General features: G+C 60.2%; 1 protein-coding gene across 4 annotated transcripts in view; it reads left to right on the forward strand.

Moving 5' to 3' along the window:
* The window catches only part of NDST1 (N-deacetylase and N-sulfotransferase 1), an 89,020-nt gene that overhangs the window by 61,363 nt on the left and 4,621 nt on the right, over positions 1 to 23,036 (forward strand). For 2 of the 4 annotated variants that reach the window (XM_021085025.2, XM_021085023.2), the window contains exons 3-14: positions 926 to 1,420; positions 4,596 to 4,683; positions 5,637 to 5,791; positions 6,419 to 6,604; positions 7,735 to 7,863; positions 8,599 to 8,781; positions 9,947 to 10,043; positions 11,236 to 11,359; positions 13,460 to 13,634; positions 15,365 to 15,535; positions 16,373 to 16,482; positions 18,110 to 18,212. In XM_021085025.2, coding sequence (XP_020940684.1) covers positions 926 to 1,420; positions 4,596 to 4,683; positions 5,637 to 5,791; positions 6,419 to 6,604; positions 7,735 to 7,863; positions 8,599 to 8,781; positions 9,947 to 10,043; positions 11,236 to 11,359; positions 13,460 to 13,634; positions 15,365 to 15,535; positions 16,373 to 16,482; positions 18,110 to 18,212 — 2,016 coding nt within the window. Of the gene's footprint in view, positions 1 to 925; positions 1,421 to 4,595; positions 4,684 to 5,636; positions 5,796 to 6,418; positions 6,605 to 7,734; positions 7,864 to 8,598; positions 8,782 to 9,946; positions 10,044 to 11,235; positions 11,360 to 13,459; positions 13,635 to 15,364; positions 15,536 to 16,372; positions 16,483 to 18,109; positions 18,213 to 23,036 lie in introns of those variants that run through there. The other 2 variants (XM_085015089.1, XR_014839152.1) reach the window with 2 other exon arrangements.

Consider the following 23,036-nt stretch of genomic DNA (forward strand, 5'->3'; position numbering starts at 1 on the left):
GCACAGACGGTGGACTGCTGTGGCCGTGGCCTCGGGAGTGCTTCCGGGGCATCTGCTTCTGCACCCCCAGTGGGTGCCTCCTCCTTGCTCTTCTGCACTGGCACCTGCCGGGGTTTCTCCCAGAGGGGGTTGTGTGGCAGAAGCCAGCTGGCAGCCTGAGGTGGCAGAGCCTGGCAGTCGGTGTGTGGGCTCTGGGGTCAGTCATCCGTCTGTGAGCTGTGGCTCCTTAACCACTGTGCCTCGCGCCTCGGCTGGGAGGTGGGATTTCTCAGGGCCTGCTGAGGGAGCTGTGGGTGACACCCTGGCTGTTGTCAGCGCCCTGTTGCCGTTCACACATCAGCCTCCGCTGCCCTCAAGGGCTTTGCCATCCTTGGCCGCGTGCTGCGGCCCAGGGAGCTGGGGCGCGGGAGGGTCTCATGTCTTGCCCCAGGCTGGACAGTCTGGTGGCAGAGTCCATGCTTTCCGCGGCTAGACTCTCCTGGCCGTGATTTTGGTGGGCCTGGTTTCCTCACGGGTAACGGGGGAGTGGCAGTGACGCCTCCATCGGGGGCCCCTCTGAGGACTGTGGCACCCCTTCACGGGTGGTGCACGCGCCTGACGGCTGGCTCTGGTGAGCATGTCCTTCGCGCCCGAGGGGGTAGCACTGGCAGCGGGTATGGCGCTGCTGGCGGGCAAGGCACATGCTGAGGGTTCAGTTCTGGTAGCGGGGGCGGCAGGGGAAGGCGGAGCCGGGTTGCCACGGCCTGGTCGGCCTGGGGCCTGGGGGCGTGAGGAGCCTGTGGTGCGTGGTAGCGCCGTGGACTTCGGTGTTCCGCGCCCTCCGCTGCGGTGCCGTGGTCCCTGGGGGTGTGGCTCTGACGACCCCTCCCCCCCCTTTCCCCTCCGTTCGCCCCCTCCCTCTCCCCCCCCCCCCCCCCGGCTGTAGGCCAATGAGAACAGCCTGCTGAGCGCACAGCTCAAAGGGTTCCCTCTGTTCCTGCACTCGAACCTGGGCCTGAAGGACTGCAGCATCAACCCCAAGTCCCCGCTGCTCTACGTGACCCGGCCCAGCGAGGTGGACAAGGGCGTGCTGCCGGGCGAGGACTGGACCGTCTTCCAGTGGAACCACTCCACCTACGAGCCCGTGCTGCTGGCCAAGACGCGCTCGGCCGAGTCCATCCCGCACCTGGGCGCGGACGCCGGCCTGCACGCCGCGCTGCACGCCACCGTGGTCCAGGACCTGGGCCTGCACGACGGCATCCAGCGCGTGCTCTTCGGCAACAACCTCAGCTTCTGGCTGCACAAGCTCGTCTTCGTCGACGCCGTGGCCTTCCTCACGGGCAAGCGGCTGGCGCTGCCCCTGGAGCGCTACATCCTGGTGGACATTGACGACATCTTCGTGGGCAAGGAGGGCACACGCATGAAGGTGGAGGACGTGAAGGTACGGCCAGGGGAGCCGGGCGGGCGGGCCGGGCCTCACCTCCTCCCGGCACCTGGCCGCGGCACGTCCCCACCCTTTGGGTGTCACGGTTTGATCGGAAGCGCGTGCCGCTGGAGGTCACAGTGACGTGCTGGCTGTAGGGGCGTTCGGCCTCTGGAGCTGGCACTCAAGAGCATCCCGACGGGGGACGGGGGACGCGAGCCCTGCAGAGTTGGTTACCTACCTTTTAATACAAACTCTCTTTTTTTTTTTTTGGTTTTAGGGCCGCACCCACGGCATATGGAGGTTCCCAGGCTAGGGGTCCAACCAGAGCTGCAGCTGCCGGCCTGCACCACAGCCACAGCCACGCCAGATCTGAGCTGTGTCTGTGACCTGCACCACAGCTCAGGGCAACGCCAGATCCCCGGCCCACTGAGTGAGGCCAGGGATCGAACCTGCATCCCCGTGGGTACCTGTCAGATTGGTTTCCACTGCGCCACAGCAGGAACTCCCAGAAATGCGCCTGTCAGTACCAGAACCTGCAAAACACACGAAAGGAGAATTAGGGCTTAAGTCGTGCACAAGGCTTACTTTACCTGCGGTCTGTGTAGATGGCAGAATGCATGTGTTTAATTCAAAAAACGTTTACTGAACCAGCTGCCCGTAAAAGCCTTTTGCCCATCGTGAAATTTCACCCCCATGTCACTGTCAAAGAGAGGCCTGCGCACGGAGGCCATCAGGCGGCCTTTGAAGTGCAGTTTCCGTTGTCTCGCTCTTGGCTCAGCATCAAACACAAAGGAAGTGACGCGATAGCGCGCACGTGGGGAGCAGGGGGCACCCGTCACAGGAGATCCAGCGCGAGCGGAACAGGACGGATGCCTAGAGGCGCTGCTGCCTGCCGGCCCCGGTCCTCGCGCTGGGCCGCTGTGCCGGGACCGCGGCAGTGCCGCACCCAGACGTCTCTCTGACGTTAGGAGGAGGCAGAAAATGAGACATAAGAGGAAAGCCTTCCTCCCGTGGGTGCCGTGTCTCTGTCCCCCGGAAGTCGCTTTCGGGGTTGGCCGTGGGGCCTGGAAGGAAGGCGCTGGGCTGGGTCGGGGCCAAGTCGCCCTCCTGCTGTGGCTGGGCGTGGACGCTGCTTCTCCTTATGCCTCCAGAGAAGAGCAGGTGCCACCTTCTGTGGAGCAGGAACCATCTAGGGCCTCAAGACCTGGGTTCGAGTCCCAGTCTGACCCTCGTTGGGTGACGTGGGCACGTCCCATCCCCTGTCTGAGCCTCGGTGGTGAAAAGACACGTGGGCCGCTGGGAGGCGGCTGGGGGCTGGGCGTGTGCAGGTGCTGGGCTCTGAGCCCTTCGGGCTTCTCTGCTCAGATAGAGCAGAGTGGCTTTGATCTGCTCTTCCCATCGGGTGTGCCCCTGAGATTTTACTTCCTCAGGGGCTCTGCTGAGGAAGAGTGTTTTTTGTGTTTGTTTTATTTTTTGTCTTTTTAGACAAAACACCCAGAGCCTATGGAGGTTCCCAGGCTAGGGCTCTCATCGGGAGCCACAGCTGCCGGCCTGCACCACGGCCACAGCAGTGTGGGATCCGAGCCTTGTCTGTGACCTGCACCACAGCTCAGGACCACGCCGGATCCTTAACCCTCATCCTCATGGATGCTCGACAGATTTGTTTCCTCTGAGCCCCAAGCGGAGCTCCTGGGAGAGTTTTGAGATGACTCCTGTTGAGCCTTTCAGCGCTGCGGCTCCGTGGCACATGCTGCAAACCGCTTCTGGCAAAGTAGACTGCTCTGTTTCTGCGTAGGGCCTTCTTCCGGGGCCCAATCTTGGTGTCCCCGGCTATAACCTAGGCCTTTGCTGCCCATTAGGGTGAGTCCTTGAGACGGGTCGGGGGTCGACCCCTGGAGGAAGTCAGGCTGCCAGGCTCACTGTGTCTCCTGTGACCTTGGGCTTGTGCTTCTTGGGTCCCACTTTCCCCGTTTCTAGAATGAGGAGGATGTGAGCACTTGGGAGCCGTTTCTGTAGGAGAAGCCAGCAGATGCCTCTTCCGTGCCCTGCGCTCCAGGCAGGCTGTCGCGCGTGGTACCAGCCAGGTCTCCCGTGCCTTAAGCGTCCTTCTGAGTCAGAGAGCAGAGGGCGGTGTGGTTCGCTCGTCTGGGATGCCAAGCACTGGCTGCGGCCGAGCGTTTCTCTCAGAGACGCGACCGTCTCCTCGTCCACCTGCACAGGGAGTTGGTACACGGACGGGCGCTGGGACAGCTTCGGTTACAGCAGCGGTGGCACCCGGTTGCGTCCTGGCGACCGGGCTCCGTGTGCAGCTCTCTCTGTGCGTGGCCTCTGCGGACCCTCAGAGCCGCTCTGTGAGGCGGTTGTTGGTGTTCATTCCCGTTTTGCAGAGGCAGCTCTAAGGCTCAGCGAAGGAAGGTAACCTGCCCAGGGCCGCACAGTGGGGCATGGCTCTCCGTCAGGTAGAGTGTGGCCCTGGCAAGATGCTGGTGGTGACCCCAGGAGGGCCAGGACGTGGTTGGCAGCGTGTTCTGAGCGTGGCTTTTCTGCAGGTTTCCTGCAGCCTGTGCACCATGTCTGGCAGGGATTTGTTTTGAGTCTTGACTGCAGAGGACACCTGTATGTTTGTTTCATGAATGTCGCTGGGCTGTCATTGACCTGGAAGCAGGGCTGGGCCACGTGCGGGATCACCGCGCTGCTGGGCACGCACAGCCTCTTTGGGAGAGCCAGGGTTCTTTGGCATCAGCCTTCCAGCCACCAGTGAGGAGAACCCCCCCCCCCATTGTTCGTCACTTAGCAAAACAGACGGCTTGACACGCAGGAGCGCCTCCACCCTCCCGAGAGCCCGAGGCAGCTGCTGCTCTCCCCACCCCCACCTGCAGAGACTGAGGCCTGGAGGGACGCAAAGGGTTCTCGAGGACGCGGCAGAACCAGGCTGGGGTCTGGGTCTTGTCTGGCGAGTGGGAACAGTACAGCCGCCGCGTGCCCAGAGCGGCCCTTCCTGGTTCATGCGCCACCCTGTGTCCTCTTGGCATTTTTAACAGTTTTGAGCAAAGGAGCCCTCGTTTCCTTTTTTGCTGGGTCCTACGACCCCGAGCTGGTCCTGCAGCAGCCGGGCTCTCGTGGGCCTTCACGGGAGGGGCAGGGGGCGCCCGGCCTCCCCTCACCCCTTCTCCCACCCTGCCTGTCCCAGGCCCTGTTTGAGACGCAGAACGAACTCCGCACACACATCCCAAACTTCACCTTCAACCTGGGCTACTCGGGGAAATTCTTCCACACAGGTAAGTGGGCCCAGCTCTGCCCCACCCCCGCCTCCGGGCCTCAACATCCAGACCCTCGGGCGCCGTGCCGGAGGGTCAGCCCGCGGGACCCTGGGCCCACGTCGGGCCGCATGTGACCCCCAGACAGCTCCCGGGACAGTCACAGCCCCAGCAGTGACGTGACGATGGCTGCCACTCACCCGTCCCCAGCCTTCAGGCGCTGCCGTCCTGAGGGTGGGCGCTTCTCCCTCTTGTCTCCTGCTCGCCCCACCTTTGGATGTGATTTGTACTGCTTGTGCTTCAAGCAGGAATGGGGTGCATTTTGAGAACGTTACAGAGCATGTAGCAGAAAAGGTGGAACTGCCCTGAAGTTGTACCCACCCCGAGTCTGAACGGTTGAGGCCGAAGGCCGAGGGTTGCCTGCCTTCCCCTTGGGGACCTGACCAAGCTCCCCACATGCCGCCCTCTGGGACGGAGCAGGAGGGAACAGCCCCTGAGCTGTTAGCTGCACTGAGTGTTCCCTGGAGCTGCCTCAGCCTCGGGCTGCAGTGAGGACAGATTCTAGAAGCCTGGGCAAAACCCAGTCAGGGTGCCACTCAGCCCCCGAGCCGAGGGAGAGCAGCACGGGGTCGTCTGTGCGTGTCTCCGTGTCCCTGACCCCTATGCGTCGGCGGTGCCTGTGGCGATCACACAGGACGGGCGCCCAGGTCGCGTCTGGACGCAAAGAGCATCTTCGAGTCAGTCAGTGAAAGACGCGACTCGGTAGAAAAACAGGAGGATCAGAGCAGGCAGGTCTGAGCTGGAGGGACCCCTCGGGGCCTTGGCCCCGGCAGAGTCAGCAGAGTCAGCCGCTGACTCGAGGCCACACCTGAATCCGGGGCCCTGGCCTGGGGCTCTGCTCACGCCGTGGCTCGGGGCCGCGGCCTGCACGCCCGTTGCGGGCCTGGGGCTGAGCCGCCGGCGCTGGGCCGCAGGCACGGATGCCGAGGATGCGGGGGACGACCTGCTGCTGTCGTACGTGGAGGAGTTCTGGTGGTTCCCCCACATGTGGAGCCACATGCAGCCTCACCTGTTCCACAACCAGTCCGTGCTGGCCGAGCAGATGGCCCTGAACAAGAAGTTCGCTGTCGTGAGTAAGATGCCCTCCGGGGCCGGGCCGGGCAGGCCTGGGGCTGGGGGCGGGCTTGGAACTGCTGGCCTGCGCTGCTGCTCTCGCAGCTCCGTCAGACGGCATCTTACTGACACTGCGTCACGGACGCCTCCCCGAGACCCCAAGAGGCATGTCTCAGCAGCCTCGTTTCAGGCAGAACCTGAAGCTCAGCGAGGCCGCCACCCACTGATGAGAGATCCGGCCGGGAGTGAGACCCAGGCCTGCTTGTCTCCTGGCCCGAGCTCTCATCTTCCGGCTGGAGCGGGAGCCCCGAGAAGCTGGAGGAGGAAGTGCCCAGCAAGGAGGCAGGAGGCCCGGGTGCCGGCTCAGCCCGCGCGCACCTGCCGGTCAGAGGCCGAGAGAGGCAGGCGCGGCCCAGCCTTGCTCCTCACTCCCGGTGCTGGTGCCGGTGCCGGAGGAAGTGGAGGCCGGGCCGAGGTTGGCGTCCCGCCCGGCTGGTCCCTCCTCCCCCAGGGGCCTTGCCCAGCCGAGGGCCCAAGCCCAGGGCCTTGCATTCCAGCCTCGGCTTCCTCTCCCTGTTGTGCAAAGGGCGAGCTGAGGCCCGAGGGGGCGCCAGGTGCTCACCCTCCCGGCCTCCCTCCCCAGGAGCACGGCATCCCCACAGACATGGGGTACGCGGTGGCGCCCCACCACTCGGGCGTGTACCCCGTGCACGTGCAGCTGTACGAGGCCTGGAAGCAGGTGTGGAGCATCCGCGTGACCAGCACGGAGGAGTACCCCCACCTGAAGCCGGCCCGCCACCGCCGCGGCTTCATCCACGACGGCATCATGGTGAGCGGCCGCGAGCCGGGGCGTGTGCACCCGCCGGCCCGGGGAGCAGGGCTTTGGGAGCTGGCGAGGGGCCTCGGGCCGAGGTGCGCGTCTGCCCCTTTTCTGCCCGCCGGGTGCTGACCTGCACGGCCTCTGCGGACCTGACGCTCCAGAGGCAGGAGGCGGCGGGTCCCCATGTGACGTTCGGGGTGGCCACTGGGCGGCGCACCAGGGAGGGGACCAGCGGGGCGCATGGGGGGGTGGGGGCAGGACAGGAGGAGCTGAACCCCCGTGGCGCGGCAGCCCCCCCAGGAGTGGGCCCCGCTGCCCCGGGGAAGAGCGCGCGGCAGGGAACAAGAACAAGGCCCCGCTTGGGGGTGACGGACGGGAGGGGAGCCGGCGGGGGAGGTCGCAGAGGTGACGGTGGACTGGCCTCCCGACGGACCTCAGCGTTGAGGCTGTGAGGGGAGCTTTTGAACAGAGTGCTGCTGTGACCCGACTCCCACGCCCCAGGGGTTTCCACGCTTGGGCTGCCGTGAGTGGCAGCGCCTACAGGGACAGGGGGCTGTGGGAGACCAGGGCGGCACCTGGTCAGACCCTGGGCTCAGGGGCTGCTGGGGAGCAGGACGCGGGGCCTGGCAGAGGGGCCCCTCGGGGGCGACTCCGGGATGCTGCCGAGCCGCGGGCTCCCAGAGTCCCTTGGGGAGGCCGGACACGAGCCTCCCTGCCTCTACTGGCCTCCCGCACCCCAGGCGTCCCCCGACTCTGGGCCTGACACGTGGGCTCCCTGCTCTCTGGGCAAAATGAGCCCGTGGACCCGCACTGGAGGCGGTTCCGAAGCCGAGGGAGAGGTCGCAGAGCTGTGCCCCAGACGGCTGCCCTGGGGATGGCCGGGCCCTCGCGGGACCAGCGGTCCCCCGTGCCTGCCTCTGTTTGCTGGGGATCCGTGCGTTTTGTGCAGAGAAATCCAGGGAGGCCCCACGTAGCAATGCGGTACATTCGCGCCTGGGGACCGTCCAGGCTGTGCAGGCCCCTGGGGAGCGGACCCGCAGGCGGAGCCACGGTCCGGAGGAGGCGCCACGGTGTTCGTCCGAGGCGGGGCCCTCCGGCCGCCACCCTGCCAGGGGAGCCACAGCCCCATCTCCCCCCAGGTCCTCCCGCGGCAGACCTGCGGCCTCTTCACACACACCATCTTCCACAACGAGTACCCCGGCGGCTCCGGCGAGCTGGACAAGATCATCCACGGGGGCGAGCTCTTCCTCACGGTGCTTCTCAACCCCGTGAGTGCCCCTCGGCCCCGGGGGCGGGGGCCGGGACGTGGCGGCCGCCCAGCCCTGGCTGGTCTCCGCCCGGCCGCATGACCTCGTCACGGAGCCCGAGGGCGCTTCCGTTTCCCTCGTGGAGCCTTACTGCCCTTCACGGCAGGAGGCCGTGTGTCTGTGCTCGGTCTGGTCCTTGTGTGTGTGTGTGCGCCCGTGCATGTTACATGGGGACCTTCACGGTGTGAGTGTTAAAGTGTCCACACAAGCCGTGGATACGCCCAGAGCAGGGACCCACGCGTGTGGGTAAGGCCCTTAAAGCTGTTCTGAGGCTTTCGGGCCTCTCTTTCCGAATCCCGAGAAGGGAAACGGGCATCACGCTTTGACGATACCGGTGTCATCCAAAGTATCGAGGGCGAGGCTGTTCAGCTCTTCGGGGTAACTGTGTACCCCTCCTCTTCCGCGCACCCCCGCACCCTCTTGCCACAGACGCACACGAGCCCCTGCACGATTGCCCAGGGCCAGCTTCCCCGTGCGGGGCTGCCATGGTCGGTGTCGCTCAGACGGGGTTCACCGGGCCGTGCCGACCCCAGGGTCACACAGCGAGGTCATTGGTGGCCCCGGCGAGCCTTGAACTGCTCATCGGGCGGCCCCGCGAGCCGAAGCAAGACCAGAGGGTCGGCGGCGGGGGCCACGGGATTGAGGGCGGCTCAGAACTGACCCCCCCACCCCCCACCCCCCCCCCGCCCCGAGCAGATCAGCATCTTCATGACGCACCTGTCCAACTACGGGAACGACCGCCTGGGCCTGTACACCTTCAAGCACCTGGCGCGCTTCCTGCACTCCTGGACCAACCTGCGCCTGCAGACGCTGCCACCCGTGCAGCTGGCCCAGAAGTACTTCCAGATCTTCTCCGAGGAGAAGGACCCGCTCTGGCAGGTAGGTGGGTGGGTGGCCTGGGCGCCTCGTTGCAGGGATGGACGGCCCGCCCCACACAGCGGGCGCTCCAGGCAGGGGCTCAGGGACGCGGCCCTCGTGCCCTCTGCCTGTCCTGAGTGCAAGCTCAGGGGCAGGCTTGCTCGCCAGCGTGGGCACGCTCGCTCACTCCCGCACACACGCATTCGCCCAGCCTCCGCGAAGCGGTATCCCGGCGGTGCAGTGACCGCGGCATAAGCGAGTGTGGAAGCAGCCCAGCTGGGTGGACACGCGGCCTTCCTCTGTCCCCTGCTCACTGCAGCGCTGAGCCTGGGGAGGGGGACAGATGGCAGGCTTTGGGGGACAGTTCTTGGGGAAGTTTGCCCCAGGGAGTTGTCACAAACCGGAAGGAGCAGCTGGAAGGTACTGGTCTCATAGTTCAGACCAGGGGTCCACCAACTGTGGCTCGTGGGCCGACCTGGCCTGCGGTCTGTTTCGGTGGATAGTTTCATTGGAACATGGCCGTGCTCATGCTTGTGCGTAGTGCCTGTGGCTGCTCTCAAGCTGCAACAGCACAATTGAAAAGTTACAACAGGGGATCCTGTCATGGCTCAGTGGAAACGGATCTGACCAGTGTCCCTGAGGATGCGGGTTCGATCCCTGGACTCACTCAGTGGGTTAAGGATCCAGCGTTGCCGTGAGCTGTGGTGTAGGTTGCAGACACAGCTCAGATCCCGCGTGGCTGTGACTGTGGTGTAGGCCGGCAGCTGCAGCTCTGATTCGACCCCTAGCCTGGGAACCTCCGTATGCTGCAGGCGTGGCCCAGGAAAGTCAAAAAAGAAGGGAAAGTTAAAATGGACCAGATGGTAGCCAAACCTAAAATATTTACTAAACATGTCAAAAGATTTACTGCACTTTGTAGGAAAAGCCTGTTGACCCCTTGCTGAACTTCCACGTTCAGCAGTAGGAGCTCACGCGCTGCTGTGATGCGCCAGCTTCTGTCTGGGAGCGTGAAACTGACCAGAAATGGCCCCTGCCTGCCAGCATCCCCACGTCCCAAGGTGGAGGTGTGACGAGTGCACCTGTCGTTAGGCGTGTCCTTTGGGGCTGTGAGAGCCACGTAGTCCTGTGCGCAGGGGAGCCGTTCACTGAGGTCCAGGCCCCCCGACACCACCCTCTGTCATTGCAGGATCCCTGCGAGGACAAGCGTCACAAAGATATCTGGTCCAAGGAGAAGACATGTGACCGCTTCCCCAAGCTTCTCATCATCGGCCCCCAGAAAACAGGCAGGTCTCTCCCCTCTGGACCAGCCCTCCCCCAGCTGCCTGCTGTCCCAGCCACAGAATTCTGGGGACCACCTTGCCCTGCTCCCACTCCCCAGGCCACCTGCCCTGCCCCCTCTTTCGCAGGAAGTTGGAGCGAAGCTGGGGTGAAGGGGAATTGCCCTTCCGGGTGGACGTGGGTAGCGGGCAGAGGCTGGGCGCTGAGTTCTCCCGTCTGTCCTGAACCACAGCCTCAGGGGGCTCTCCCTGTGTCCTCCCGGGAGTCTCTGGTCAAAGCAGATCAGCCCAGATCAGCGGCTCTGCACGTCTGAGCAGTGCCAGGCAGACTTGGTTCAGGGCAGTAAGGAGAGCGAGCAGCTAGTCCCGGCTGCCAGGAGGTGCGGAGGGAGAAGTGGCGACAGAATGGCCAGGTCTTGGTGGCTCACGCCCCCGTGGGGCATCGATGGGCCCTCCTCCTGCCTTGCAGACAAAGCACGCACAACTCGGAGCCCCGAGTCTCTTTCCCTGACACACTCAGGAAACGGCCGGTGCCGGTCTGGAACCCTGGTCTCTGTGACCTCAAAACTTACACCCTTAATCACCGAGCAGCTCTGCTGGAAGCTCCCACCGCAGGACATGAGCTGTGGACGCGCACGGAGGAAGGAAGGGCCTCTCTGGGGGGCAGGCCTGCGCTTCAGGCAGTGGGGGGTGGACGAGCGCAGGGTCCCCACGGAGGAGGCATCGAGCCGGGCTTCCTGGCCCTTCAGGAATTTCCCATCAGGCTGGAGAGCATGCCCCCCCCTTCCCCGAGCTCCCCCCAAGTGCTGGAGAGGCCTGAGGCCCGGAGCCACAGGGAACTGGCAGAAGCCACCTGATTGCTGGATTCTGAGCAGCCAGCCATTGAGTGCGCGTGACTGCTGGGGTACAGTGACGTGACCCCGAGGCCAAGTCCCTGTTCAGTGACGCAGAGCATGCTGTGATGAGCTGGCGGCATCTGCAGCGGCTGTGGGCTTGGGGGGCCACATGCAGGCCACGTCTTCGCCCGCCCTGAGTTCCCCTGGGACTCCTTCCCCGGAGGGAGGAAGCTGAACTGAGACGAGGGGGAGCTTTTCCAGTGTCTCCCAGGGAGCAGCGGCGCCAGGACCAGCCCCGGGGCTGCAGGGTCCCCGGCGTGTTGGGGGCTGGGCCCGGGTCTCAGCCGCCCTCCCTCCCGCAGGCACCACCGCCCTCTACCTGTTCCTGGGCCTGCACCCCGATCTCAGCAGCAACTACCCCAGCTCGGAGACCTTTGAGGAGATCCAGTTTTTCAACGGCCACAACTACCACAAAGGCATCGACTGGTAAGTGGCTTTTCTGCCACGGCGGGACGGGATGGATGTTGGGTGGCCGCCCGGCGGGAGGGCGGCCACAGCAGGAAGCAGCTGGCGCTTCTGCTCCCACGCAGCCCAAGTTCCTGTAAATAGGGGCAGCGCGTGGCGCCCCTTGAGTCAGGCTCTAGGAGCCTTGTCACAGATGGGACCCGGGATGGGGACCCCCTCTGCTCCTTATGTCACGCCTGGGCTCGGAGAGTCCGCATAGGCCCAGAAGCATCCCGGTTCCCAGAGGAGAAGAGACCTGGGGGCAGAGCAGGGACTAAGGCTGTGGAGCAGGAGACGTCCTTGGGAGCCCTTCACAGGTGGCTCGCCAGCCTCAGGGAGTCTCCTGGGGAGGTGGCTGGAATCACAGCTTCCCGCCAGCACCGTCTCCGGAGGTTCCCTCGGGGGTGGGCGCCGGTGGGGTGGTTTTACACACGGATTTTTCAGGTCGCCTCTCTCTCCTACTTGTTTTTTTCTAAACGTACACTTGTGTTAGTCTTGTTTACTTTTGTGGCAGTGGTTTACCTGGGTAGAAACAGCACAGGCATTCTGCTGTTTGCATTTTGGTGTTTTTCTCGCATTCATTTGTCTGTCAGTCGTTTGTCTGTCTACCTGCCCACCTGTTTGTGGCCGCCGCAGTGCCACAGTCTCTCAGCTAAAGCCCACGGTAGCCAGATGCGTTGTGGAAGGCATCCCCTTACATTTAGCAGCACCTTTCTCAAGTTCAGGGGCAGCAGCCGTTAGCAAATCCACGAACGTGTCTGTAGACAAGTGTGTGAATATTTATGCCAAGTAAGGTTCGTAAGTCAGGCTTGCTGCCAAATGACTTGGCTCCAAACTTAGGTAAAGAGCTTCTTTCGGAGAGCTTCCTCCATTTAGGTATAACAAGCAATGAACTGTGGACATACAGGTGCTGTTTTTTGTTTTTTGTTTTTTTAATACTTTTTAGGGCCGCACCCTCAGCCTATGGAAGTTCCCAGGTTAGAGGTTGAATCAGAGCTACAGCCGCCGGCCTACGGCACAGCCTCAGCCTTAGCCACAGCCACAGCCACGCCAGAGGTTGAATCAGCCATCTGAGGTTGAATCAGAGCTACAGCTGCCAGCCTACAGCACAGCCTCAGCCTCAGCCACGCCAGATCTTTAACCCACGTCCTCACGGATACTAGTTGGGTTGGTTACCACTGATCGGCACGGGGAGCTCCCAGATGCTGCTTTGTAAAGAAAATTTGGAATACGAGAGGGCTAGCACTGTCTCGGCCTGGTTTCCAACATAAATCTTGGAATTTTATATCTGGTGGTGCAGAGGCCTCACAGGCCCCAGGCAATTCTGATAGAGGGTCCCTGGGACCCCCCTGGAGGAACGCTGACCCGGGACGGGTGGCAATCCTGCCCCCTTAACTACGGTGGGCCTCATGGGCTTCGGCTCCACGACCCCTGAGGTCATACCTCTGTCTTGCAGGAGTGGTTGCCTCTGGGGGGTCTGGAGTGGTCTTTTAGTTTTCCCAGGGGTCCTCAGCCCACAGGTGGTCTCCAGGGACTGGTGTGACAGCTACTCTGGACGGCTGTGGCACGTCCATCTGGAAAGCTGGCAGGCTCACCCTGTGAGCCGGGGTGGGGGCGGGTGGCTTCCCGCCTTGTCTCGCGGTCCCACAGGAACAGCTTAGCAAGAGCCCTGGCAGGTGGAGAGCCAGCCTGGCTCTGGGGTCAGCCAGGGGGCCCTTCCCCACGGTGCTGGCGGTCCTGAGTCAGAGGCGGCCCCTCTCGCCCCCCAGTGGCAGTGAGAGTGACGGCATCCTGCTCGGGATGGAGCCGCGGCCCTGCCCGGGCCCACCCCCCACACCGCCCGCCCGCCCGCCCTCCCTCCCGGGCTGCAGCTTCCTCCTGACCCCGGGCTCTCCCTGGAGAGGAGTGAATTCACCGAAGGGAGACCGCCTGGCGGCCTGCGCCTAGGACCCTTGCGGGGGCCGCGGGGCGGTGGTGGTGCCGTCTTGCTTCCCGGACGCCCCCGGGAGCCGCGCCCCCCGGGCTGCGTCCCCGCCGCGCCCTCGTGCGCCCAGCCCGTGAGCCGCCCTGGGCTTCCTGCAGGTACATGGACTTCTTCCCCATCCCCTCCAACACCACCTCCGACTTCTACTTTGAGAAGAGCGCCAACTACTTCGACTCTGACGTGGCGCCCCGGCGGGCCGCCGCCCTGCTGCCCAAGGCCAAGGTCCTGACCATCCTCATCAACCCCGCCGACCGCGCCTACTCCTGGTACCAGGTGAGCCGGGCCCCGGCCCCGCGGCGACACCTGCCGGCCGGCCCGGCCCGCGCGTCTCCCGCGGGCCAGACCTCGGCCCGGCGCCAGGAGTGCGGGCGTGGGTGGGGACAGGGGCCCGTCTCCACTGCGCTTCCAGCCTGGCGGAGAGTTCATCGTCTGCACGGCCGGCCGAGTTGCCTGCTCCCGTTTCCAGCTTTGTCTGGGGATTCGCCTCTGATTCAGGCACCAACAGGAGGGGAGGCCGGGTCCCCGCTGATGAAGCGGGATGGGTTGTCCGGTGATCTGGGCTCACACTGGGCGCTGGCTGGGCCGGGCGGGGGGGGGGGTGGGAATTCAGAGGAGGACTGGACACGGAGTGGCCGTGCCTCATGGAGGCTGCACGGCCTGGTCAGGTACGGACGTAGCCTGGACCGCGGCGGGTGCGAGAGCGTGACTCCCAGGTCCCGCTGACTGTGTAGGAGCCAGAACATTCTTGAACGTCTCCTGAGCACCCCTCCACCGCGCTCACAGAAGAGCTTGGGCTCCGGCCTTTCGGGGTTTCGGCCCGCCTGCCAGTCTTCGGGATGCTGCAGCACCCGGGTGGGGGCTTCCTGGTCGAGAGGCCTGGCCACCCACCCTCTGAGCCTGCTCCCCGGGACGCTTTCAAGGCCCCCTGCCTCTCTGGGGCCTCGCTGTGACCGTAGGCCGGCGGGAGGCAGGTGCAGACCCTGCCTGCTCCCTCGGACCCTCCCTCCCGAGCCTGGGGGCCTGGCGCGTCCGGAGGCCCGCCCCGCTCTTCCTGTTTGGGTAGGAATTGCTGCAGATACCCGCAGTTTCCCTACCTCTGGCCTTTGTCTTCGGGGCAAGAAAGGCCACTTCTCTTCTGTGCTCGGCCGAGCCCCCCGACCTGCCGAGCGCACACACACACCAGCTCCTGCACTGAGCGGAGCCTGGCTGGCTGCTTTGATCCGGAGAGGGGGCGCTGCAGAGGGAAAGCCGGCTCGGGGAGAAGCCGTTGTCAATCTGCCCTGACGCCCCGCCCCCGCCCCGCCCCACCCCTGCAGCATCACTGCGGTTTTCTAGAGGGGAGGGGGCTTTGCGCGTCCCCTCCTCACACATGAGAACCAGGTTCAGCAACAGCCCGATGACCAGCTCAGGTCCACCTGCTGGCCTTTTAACCCAGGGCCTCCAAGTCTAAGGCCCCGTTCTTGCTTCTGTCCGCAGTAGAGGCCGGAGAGGGGCTGAGCGCCACCGGACGGTCCACGAGGATGCAGGAAGGGAGGAAGGACAGGGGGCCTCCGAGGGGGCCAAGAGGAGGGTCGTTGGGCCCCCTGATGGAGCCCCCCGGCTGCGCGTGATCCTGGTGGGCTCCTGAGGGTTCCCCCCCGGTGCTCGGGTTCTTGACCTCTGGACTGGGGTTCTGCAGGTGCCGGCGGTCCGTGGCAGTGTTTCAGGTGCTTCAGGCCAGGTGCTCTCCCCTTTCCAGTCCTTCCCTAGCCCCCGTCTTAGTCGGGGCGCCCGAACAAAACAGAGACAGGGGCCTTGAGCACAGAGGCCATTTCTCAGTCCCGGAGCCTAGCGCTCTAAGTCCAGGGTCAAGGTGCCAGCTGACTTGGTTGGTGGCGAGAGCTCGCCTTGGGCTGTCAGCCAGCCGCCGCGAGCCCAGCGTCTCCTGGCTGCCTCGCGGTGGCCGTCCCCCAGGAGCCCCGTCCTCCGTGTGACATGCTGGGCCTCTCTGCCCTCACCCGCAGCACCAGCGCGCCCACGATGACCCCGCAGCGCTGAGGTACACCTTCCACGAGGTCATCACCGCCGGGCCTGATGCGTCCTTGAAGCTGCGTGCCCTCCAGAACCGCTGCCTGGTCCCCGGCTGGTACGCCACCCACCTCGAGCGCTGGCTCGGCGCCTTTCACGCCAACCAGGTAGCTGCCTGCCCCTGGCCTCAGGAGGGCCGTCCGGCCCCAGCTTAGGGCCCTTAGCAGAGAAGCTCAGAATCCGTTTTACCCGTTACAAAGCCAGACGTACTGAAGAGGTAGATCTTTGGGGTCCTCAGAGGTTTCAGTCTTGTTCATCCCGAGCCCTTAGCCCCTCACAACAGGCTCTGTACCCCTAAGGGGACCCAGAAAGCCCTGGAATAGGCCCCTGGGGCAGGGGCGGGGGCAGGGGCGAGTGATGGAGGAAGTGGCGGGCAGGGCCGGATCGCTGAGCGGTCGAGGGCAGCCCCTGGCAGGATTAGGCAGCGGGGACGTGTGGGCCGGGTGCTGGGCAGAGGCGGGGAGGGGCGCGGTGGGGACGCAAGGGGAGCCAGCGTTTTGGTGACAGCCTGAACTCTGAGACTGCCCAGGACCCCTCCCGTCCAAAGGGGGAGGGCAGGCAGTGCCCAGGGCTGGCTTCCCGCCTTGTAGCCTTACAACCATGGCTGGGGGCCCAGAAGCCTGGGGCCCTCTTTGCCACCGGGGCAAAAACAGGTTCAGCAGGAGTCCCCATCATGGCGCAGTGGGAACGAACCAGACTAGTATCTGTGAGGACGCAGGTTCAGTCCCTGGCCCTGCTCGTGGGTTAAGGATCCGGTGTTGCTGTGAGCGCTGGTGTGGGTCACAGACGCGGCTCGGATCCCACGTTGCCGTGGCTGGGGTCCAGGCCTGAAGCTCCAGTTCCGATTCGACCCCCAGCCTGGGAACACCCGCAGCCCTAAAAAAACCAAAACCAAACAGACAAACAGTAGGTTCAGCTGACGTTCTCCCTTTTCAAAATGCCAGATTCTCGTCTTGGATGGCAAGCTGCTGCGCACAGAACCTGCCAGAGTGATGGACACAGTGCAGAAGTTTCTCGGGGTGACCAACACGATCGACTACCACAAAACCCTGGCGTAAGTGCGGGGCGGCCCAGCACTCCCCTCCCCCGGGGGCCCAAAAGCCGACAGCTCGCGTGGTCGCGGGAGTGCCGCACAGTAGTTAGAGCCGCACGTGTGAGGAAGTGCGCGTGTCCCTGACGGCAGTCCAGCAGAAAAGTAACGACGGCTGGAGTCGTGCTGGTAAAGGTGCTGACTCAGGAGAACGGGAGGTGATAACTCTGTTCTCTGGTCAGTCCTTCCCCGACGTGTGCTCTGCGGTCTGGGCTAAACACTTTCCGAGGGCTTTGTCCAGTAGGTTAGATCCACAGTGGGCAACTCCAACTCCCACAAGGGTTCTTAGCATCAGCTTATAATTTACCTACAGTTTCATGAAAAACACCACGTAAGTACCGTCGATGGCTAATAATCCCCATCGCTCAGAACTCACTGCCGGTGCACTGCGAATGCCCCCAAAGTAAGTGCGTGCCAGCTGGTGTTGAGGGGCTCAGGGCGGGGAGAGCCTGTCCCCTCGTGTGTATCACAGGCAGGTCACACACTCAGCTGGAGGAAGGGGTCTCGAGAGGAGGGGAGGTAAAGCCACCTTCCCCAGCGACCTTCTGAGGAAAGTCTTGCCGTAAGAATGTTCTGTCTTCCCTACCTTGGAAGGCGAAGGGGCAAAGGGCAGGCGGGCCTTTGCTCTGAGGGAGGAAGAGGCAGCTGCCGTGGGTACGGCTGTGGCAGCAGCGAGGCCTGGGTGACGGTCCCAGGTCCGTTACTTCCTTAGTTCTGTGACCTTGGACATGTGCCTGAGTTCCTTCAAGCCTCACTCTCCTCCCCATGTGCTGGGCATAAAGGTCACAATTCCTGCCTCCCGGGGCCACTGCACGGGAGCCCGTGGCTCTGTGCCTGGCGTCCGCTGATCCCAGGAAGTGACAGCTGCCCTCATCCGCACCTGCAGCTGCTCTGTGCCCCCTTCGGAGTCCCGTCTCCCTCTCCCCTCCCTCTCTTTTCCTGCTGCCCTCACGCCCCAGCGTCTGAGTGGTGCCCGGCCTGGGACGGAATTCGGATGCTGCTGTGGTCCCCACCCCGCCCCGAGAGCATCCGCTCTCCTCTCCCCAGAACACCCACGAGGCCCAGCGTGACTCCGTATCCTGAAGGCAGGCTTGCTCTGTCCCTTCTGAAATGTGCTAAAGAAAGAAAAAGGCTTTGCAGTGATGCGCATGCTCAAACGCAGCAGTAGATAGAGTTCTCTGATGAGAGGTGAATTTGTTAAAAAGCAAAGGGTCCTCCACTCAACTCCCCACCCCCGCTCCTGGGCGCTCGGGTTGGAAAGAACGTGCCCTTGAGCGCCAGGAAGATTCCCGGGAGAGGGAGGGCGGGAAGCGTCCCTCTTGGCATTTGCTGCAGGGACTGAGCCCGCGCAGCCGGGAGAAGAGAGGGCTCCGAGCTCACGGGCTGCCTTCTGCGGGGGCGCCATTAGTGGAGCCCAGAGGCAGAACAGGTGCAAGCACCACCCCACCTCTGCGGTCCTGGGGCGGGCGGCGGGGTCGGGGGGGACCCCGGGCCGTCCAGGCCCTGCCACTCCTGAGGTCCCGGTGCTTGGCCTTGAGTGGGAAGGGGCTGGTGGGGCCAGCTCGCATCCGCAGGCTTCCCACCTCCACAGGTTTGATCCCAAGAAAGGATTTTGGTGCCAGCTGCTTGAAGGAGGAAAGACCAAGTGTCTGGGCAGAAGCAAGGGCCGCAAGTACCCAGACATGGACCCGGATGTAAGTGCAGACCTGCTGCCTGTGGCAGGAGCATGAGTGGTGGGGGTCCCATGCCAGGGGCAGGGGCGGGGAAGCCTTCTCCTTACCTGACACCCAGCACCCGGTGGCCTTGGCATTCCTTGGAGGGTATTCTTAGGAGGAGGGGATGGGGCCGGGATGTGGTGGGTCAAATGATTTGGTCCAGGGAGTAGTTCCTTCTGATCAAAGCTGACGAGCTCGATGCTGTGGGGCTTTGAGAACGAATCAGACGTGGGCTTTGCCCTCAAGGAGCACCTAGACTGGGCGGGAACCGGGGCCCATGTGCCAGGGAGCAGAACACACGGCAGGAAGTGCTCGATTTAGGGAGGTGTGTGCCCAGGTGCTGTGGGGGCGTCAGAAGCAGGACGTGCCACTGAAGCTGGACCGGTAAAGAAGGCTCTTCGAAGGAGCCGGGGGTCTCGAGGTGGGGCTGGAAGGATGGGCTGGCCTTTAGACCTCCGGAGTGGAAGGATAAGGCATTCTTTTTTCTCCGTTTTTTGTCTTTTTAGGGCCGCACCCGCGGCATGTGGAGGTTCCCAGGCCAGGGGTCCAATCGGAGCTGCAGCTGCCGGCCTGCACCACAGCCACAGCCATGCGGGATCTGCGCTGCGTCTTGCAACTTCACCACAGCTCACAGTGCCAGATCCTTAACCCTCTGAGCGGGGCCAGGGATCGAACCCGCATCTTCAGAGATACTGAGCCACGAGGGGAGCTCCAGGATCAGGCATTTTTGCGGGAGAGAACAGCATTTGCACAGCCAGTGCAGGGAAAGACAAACGCTGTGACTCGAGTGTTGGTTCCCCTTTTTTCCTTACCTTTTGCTCTTTTTTTAAAAAAAAATTGAAGTATAATTGATCAATAGTTTGAGGCATGTGGCAGTTATTCAATGAGATAGATGTATATTTTCGGATTATCTTCCATTATAGGTTATTATTAGATACCGCGACCAGCCACCTGTGTGGGACAGGAAGTTAAGGCTTATCTTTTTTGGTGGCCTGGTGCACGTCTGCTCATTCCACCCTCCGAATTTGTCCCTCTCCCGTCCTTTGCTCTTTGGTAACATGGGTTTGTTCTCCAAAGCTGTCTCTGCTTCAGGAATGATGCGCTCTGTTTCTGGGGTCCCACGTGTTAAGCGACAGCACGTGAACCTGCCTTTCCCTTGCTTCCCTTGGCGCGATGGCCCTCGGCCCTGCATGCTGCTGCGAATGCCAAGATGGGAATTTTCGGGGCTGACAGAGATTCCCTTGTGTGCGTACCCCGTCTTCGTGGTCCATCCATCGCTGATGGACACTCGGGTGGCTTCTCGGCCTTTGCTGTCGTCAGGAGTGCCGCTGTGAGCGTTGGGGTGCTGTGTCTCCTCTAGGTAGATGCCCAGGAGCGGGATTGCTGCATCATACGGTAGTTCTGGTTTTAGTTTTTTGAGGAATCTCCATATTGTTCTCCCAAGTGGCTGCACCAGTTTCCATTCCCACCAACACCGGGGAGGGGTTGCCTTTTCTCCACACCCTCTCCAGCATTTGTTATTTGTGGACTTACTAATGATGGCCATTCTGGCGAGTGTGAGGTGGTACCTCCTGGTAGCTCTGATTTGCATCTCTCTAATAATTAGTGGTGATAAGCATTTCTTTCATGTGTATTTGGCCAGCTGTGTGTCTTCTTTGGAGAACTGTCTGTTTAGACGCTCTGCCCATTTTTCGATGGGATTGTTTGCTTTTTGGTGTTGAGCTTCCGGAGGTGTGTGTATGTTTTGGAGCTTAACCCCTTGTCAGTCACCTCATTTGCAAATATTTTCTCCCATTTGGTGGGTTTTGTTTAGGGTTTCCTTTGCTGTGCAAAAACTTTTGAGTTTGGTTACGTCCCATTTGTTTAGTTTTGTTTTTATTGTCATTGCTCTAGGAGGTGGATCTGAGAAGATACTGCTGTGGCTTATGTCACAGAGTGTTCAGCCTATGCTTTCCTCTAAAAATGTTGTAGTATCTGGTCTTATATTTAGGTGTTTAATCTATTTTGAGTTTATTTTTGTGTGTGGAGTTAGGAAGTGTTCTAATTTCATTCTTTGCCATGTGGCTGTCTGGTTTTCCCAGCGCCACTTATTGAAGGGACTGTCTTTTCTCCACTGTATATTCTTGCCTCCTTTGTCATAGATGAGTTGACCATAGGTGTGTGGGTTTATGTCTGGCCTTTCTCTCCTGTTCCGCTGATCTCTAGTTTTGTTTTTGTGTCAGTACCATATGGTTTTGATGACTGTAGCTTTGTAGTATAGTCTGAAGTCAGGGAGCCTGATTCTTCCAGCTCCGTTGTTTTTTCTTCTTTTTCTTTCAGGATGGCCTTGGCTATTCATGGTCTTTTGTGCTTCCAAACAAACTAAAATATTTTGTTCTAGTTCTGTGAAAAATGTCCTTGGTAATTTGATAGGGATTGCATTGAATCTGTAGATTGTCTTAGGTAGTATAGTCATTTCGATAATATTGACTCTTTCAGTCCAAGAGCATGGTATATTTTTCCATCCATTTGTGTCATTTTTCATTTCTTTCATCAGCGTCATCAGTTTTCAGAGTACAGGTCTTTTGACTCTTTAGGTAGGTTTATTCCTAAGTATTTTGTTCTTTTTGATGTGATGGTAAATGGGATTGTTTCCGTAATTTCTCTTTCTTTCATTGTTGGTATAGAGAAATGCCGTCGATTTCTGTGTATTAATTTTGTATCTTGCAACTTTACCAAATTCGTGGATGAGCTCTAACAGTTTTCTGGTAGCTTCTTTAGGATTTTCTAGGTGCAGTGTGATGTCATCTGCAAACAGTGATGGTTTTGCTTCTTCGTTTCCAGTGTAGATTCCTTTTCTTTCTTTTTCTTCTCTGATTGTCGTGGCTAAGACTTCCAGAACCGTGTTGAAAAGCAGTGGTGAGTGGACCTCCTCGTTGGGTCCATCTCAGCGGGAATTCTCCCAGCTGTCGCCACTGAGGATGATGGTCGCTGTAGGTTTGTCATACGTGGCCTTTACTACGTGGATCTATATGCCCACCTTCTGAAGGGCTTTTAAAAGTCAGAAATGGGTGTTGGATTTTGTCAGAAGCTTTTTGTGCATCTGTCGAGAGGATCATAGGGTTTTTACGCTTCAGTTTGTTCATGTGCTGGATCACACTGATTTGTAGATGGTGAAAAATCCCTGCATCCCTGGGATAAATCCCACTTGGTCATGGTGCACAGTCCTTTTAAGGAATTGCTGATTCGATTTGCCAGTGTTTTGTTGAGGATTTTTGCATCTATGTTCATCAGTGATATTGGCCTGTAATTTTCTTTTATTCTCCTATCTTTGTCTGGTTTTGGAATCAGGGTGATGGTGACCTCACAGAATGAGTTCAGGAGTGTTCCTTCCTCTGAAATTTTTTGGAATAGTTTCAGAAGGATAGGTGTTAGCTCTTCTCTAAATGTTTGATAGAATTTGCCTGTGAAGCCATGTGGTCCTGGACTTTTGTTTGTTGCAAGTTTTCTGGGGGTTTTTTTGTTTGTTTTTGTCTTTTTGCCTTTTCTATGGCTGCTCCCATGGCATATGGAGGTTCCCAGGTTAGGGGTGGAATCGGAGCTGTAGCCGCCAGCCTACGCCAGAGCCACAGCAACACAGGATCTGAGCCGAGTCTGTGACCTACACCACAGCTCACGGCAACGCCGGATCCTTAACCCACTGAGCAAGGCCAGGGATCGAACCTGCAGCCTCATGGTTCCTAGACAGATTCGTTCACCACTGTGCCATGACGGGAACTCCCTGTTGCCAGTTGTTTAATCAGTTTCAGTTTCAGTACTTGGGATTGGTCTGTTCATCTTCTCTATTTCACGTTGGTTGCGCCTTGGAAGATTGTATTTTTCTAAGAATGTGTCCATGTCTTCTAGGTTGTCCACTTTATTGGCATGTAGTTGCCTGTAGTACTCTCTTATTTTCCTTTGCACGATCCTTTCGTGACGTCTGTTGTAACTTCTCCTTTCTCATTCGAATTTTATTGATTTGAGTCCTCTCTCTTTTTCTTGGTGACTCTGGCTGAGGGCTTATTGATTTTGTTGATCTTTTCAAAGAACCAGCTTTGAGTTTCATTCATCTTTTCTGCGGTTTTGTTTCTATTTCATTGATTTCTGCTCTGCTCTTTATGATTTCTTTCCTTCTGTCAACTTTGGGTTTTGTCGTTCTTCTTTCTCTTGTTGCTTGAAGTATACAGTTAGGTTGTTGGAGATTTTTCTTGTTTCCCGAGGTAGGCTCATAGTGTTTAAACTTTCCTCTTAGAACTGCTTTTGCTGCATCCCATGGTTTTGGAGTGTTGCGTTGTTGTTGTCATTTGCTTCTAGGTATTTTCCTCTTTGATCTCTTCAGTGATCCATTGGTTGTTCAGTAGCATGTTGTTTAGTCTCCACGTTTTTGTGGGTTTTGGCAGTTTTTTTCTTGTTGTTGATTTCCGGTCCTAGAACGTTGTAGCCAGAAAAGATGCTCGATATGATTTCAGTTTTCTTAAATTTACCAAGGCTTGATTTTGTAGCCCAGAATGTGATCTGTCCTGGAGCCTGTTCTGTGTGCACTTGAGAGGAAGGTGTGTTCTGCTGCTTGTGGATGGAATAGTCTAAAAATACCTCTTAAGTCCATCCAGTGTAATGCACCGTGTAAGACCTGATTTTCTCTCTGGATGATCTCTCCATTGCTGTAATGGGGTGTTAAAGTCGCCCACTATTATTGTGTTAGTGTCAATTTCCCTTTTAAGGTTGTTGGCAGTTGCCTTATATATTGAGGTGATCCTGTGTTGGGTGCGTATGTATTCACAATAG

Source organism: Sus scrofa, chromosome 2 (assembly GCF_054392235.1).
Source record: "Sus scrofa isolate SSC_HxYL_T2T_F1_AM1 chromosome 2, Sscrofa_HxYL_maternal_Yorkshire_Landrace_v2.0, whole genome shotgun sequence".
Taxonomy (NCBI): Eukaryota; Metazoa; Chordata; class Mammalia; order Artiodactyla; family Suidae; genus Sus; species Sus scrofa.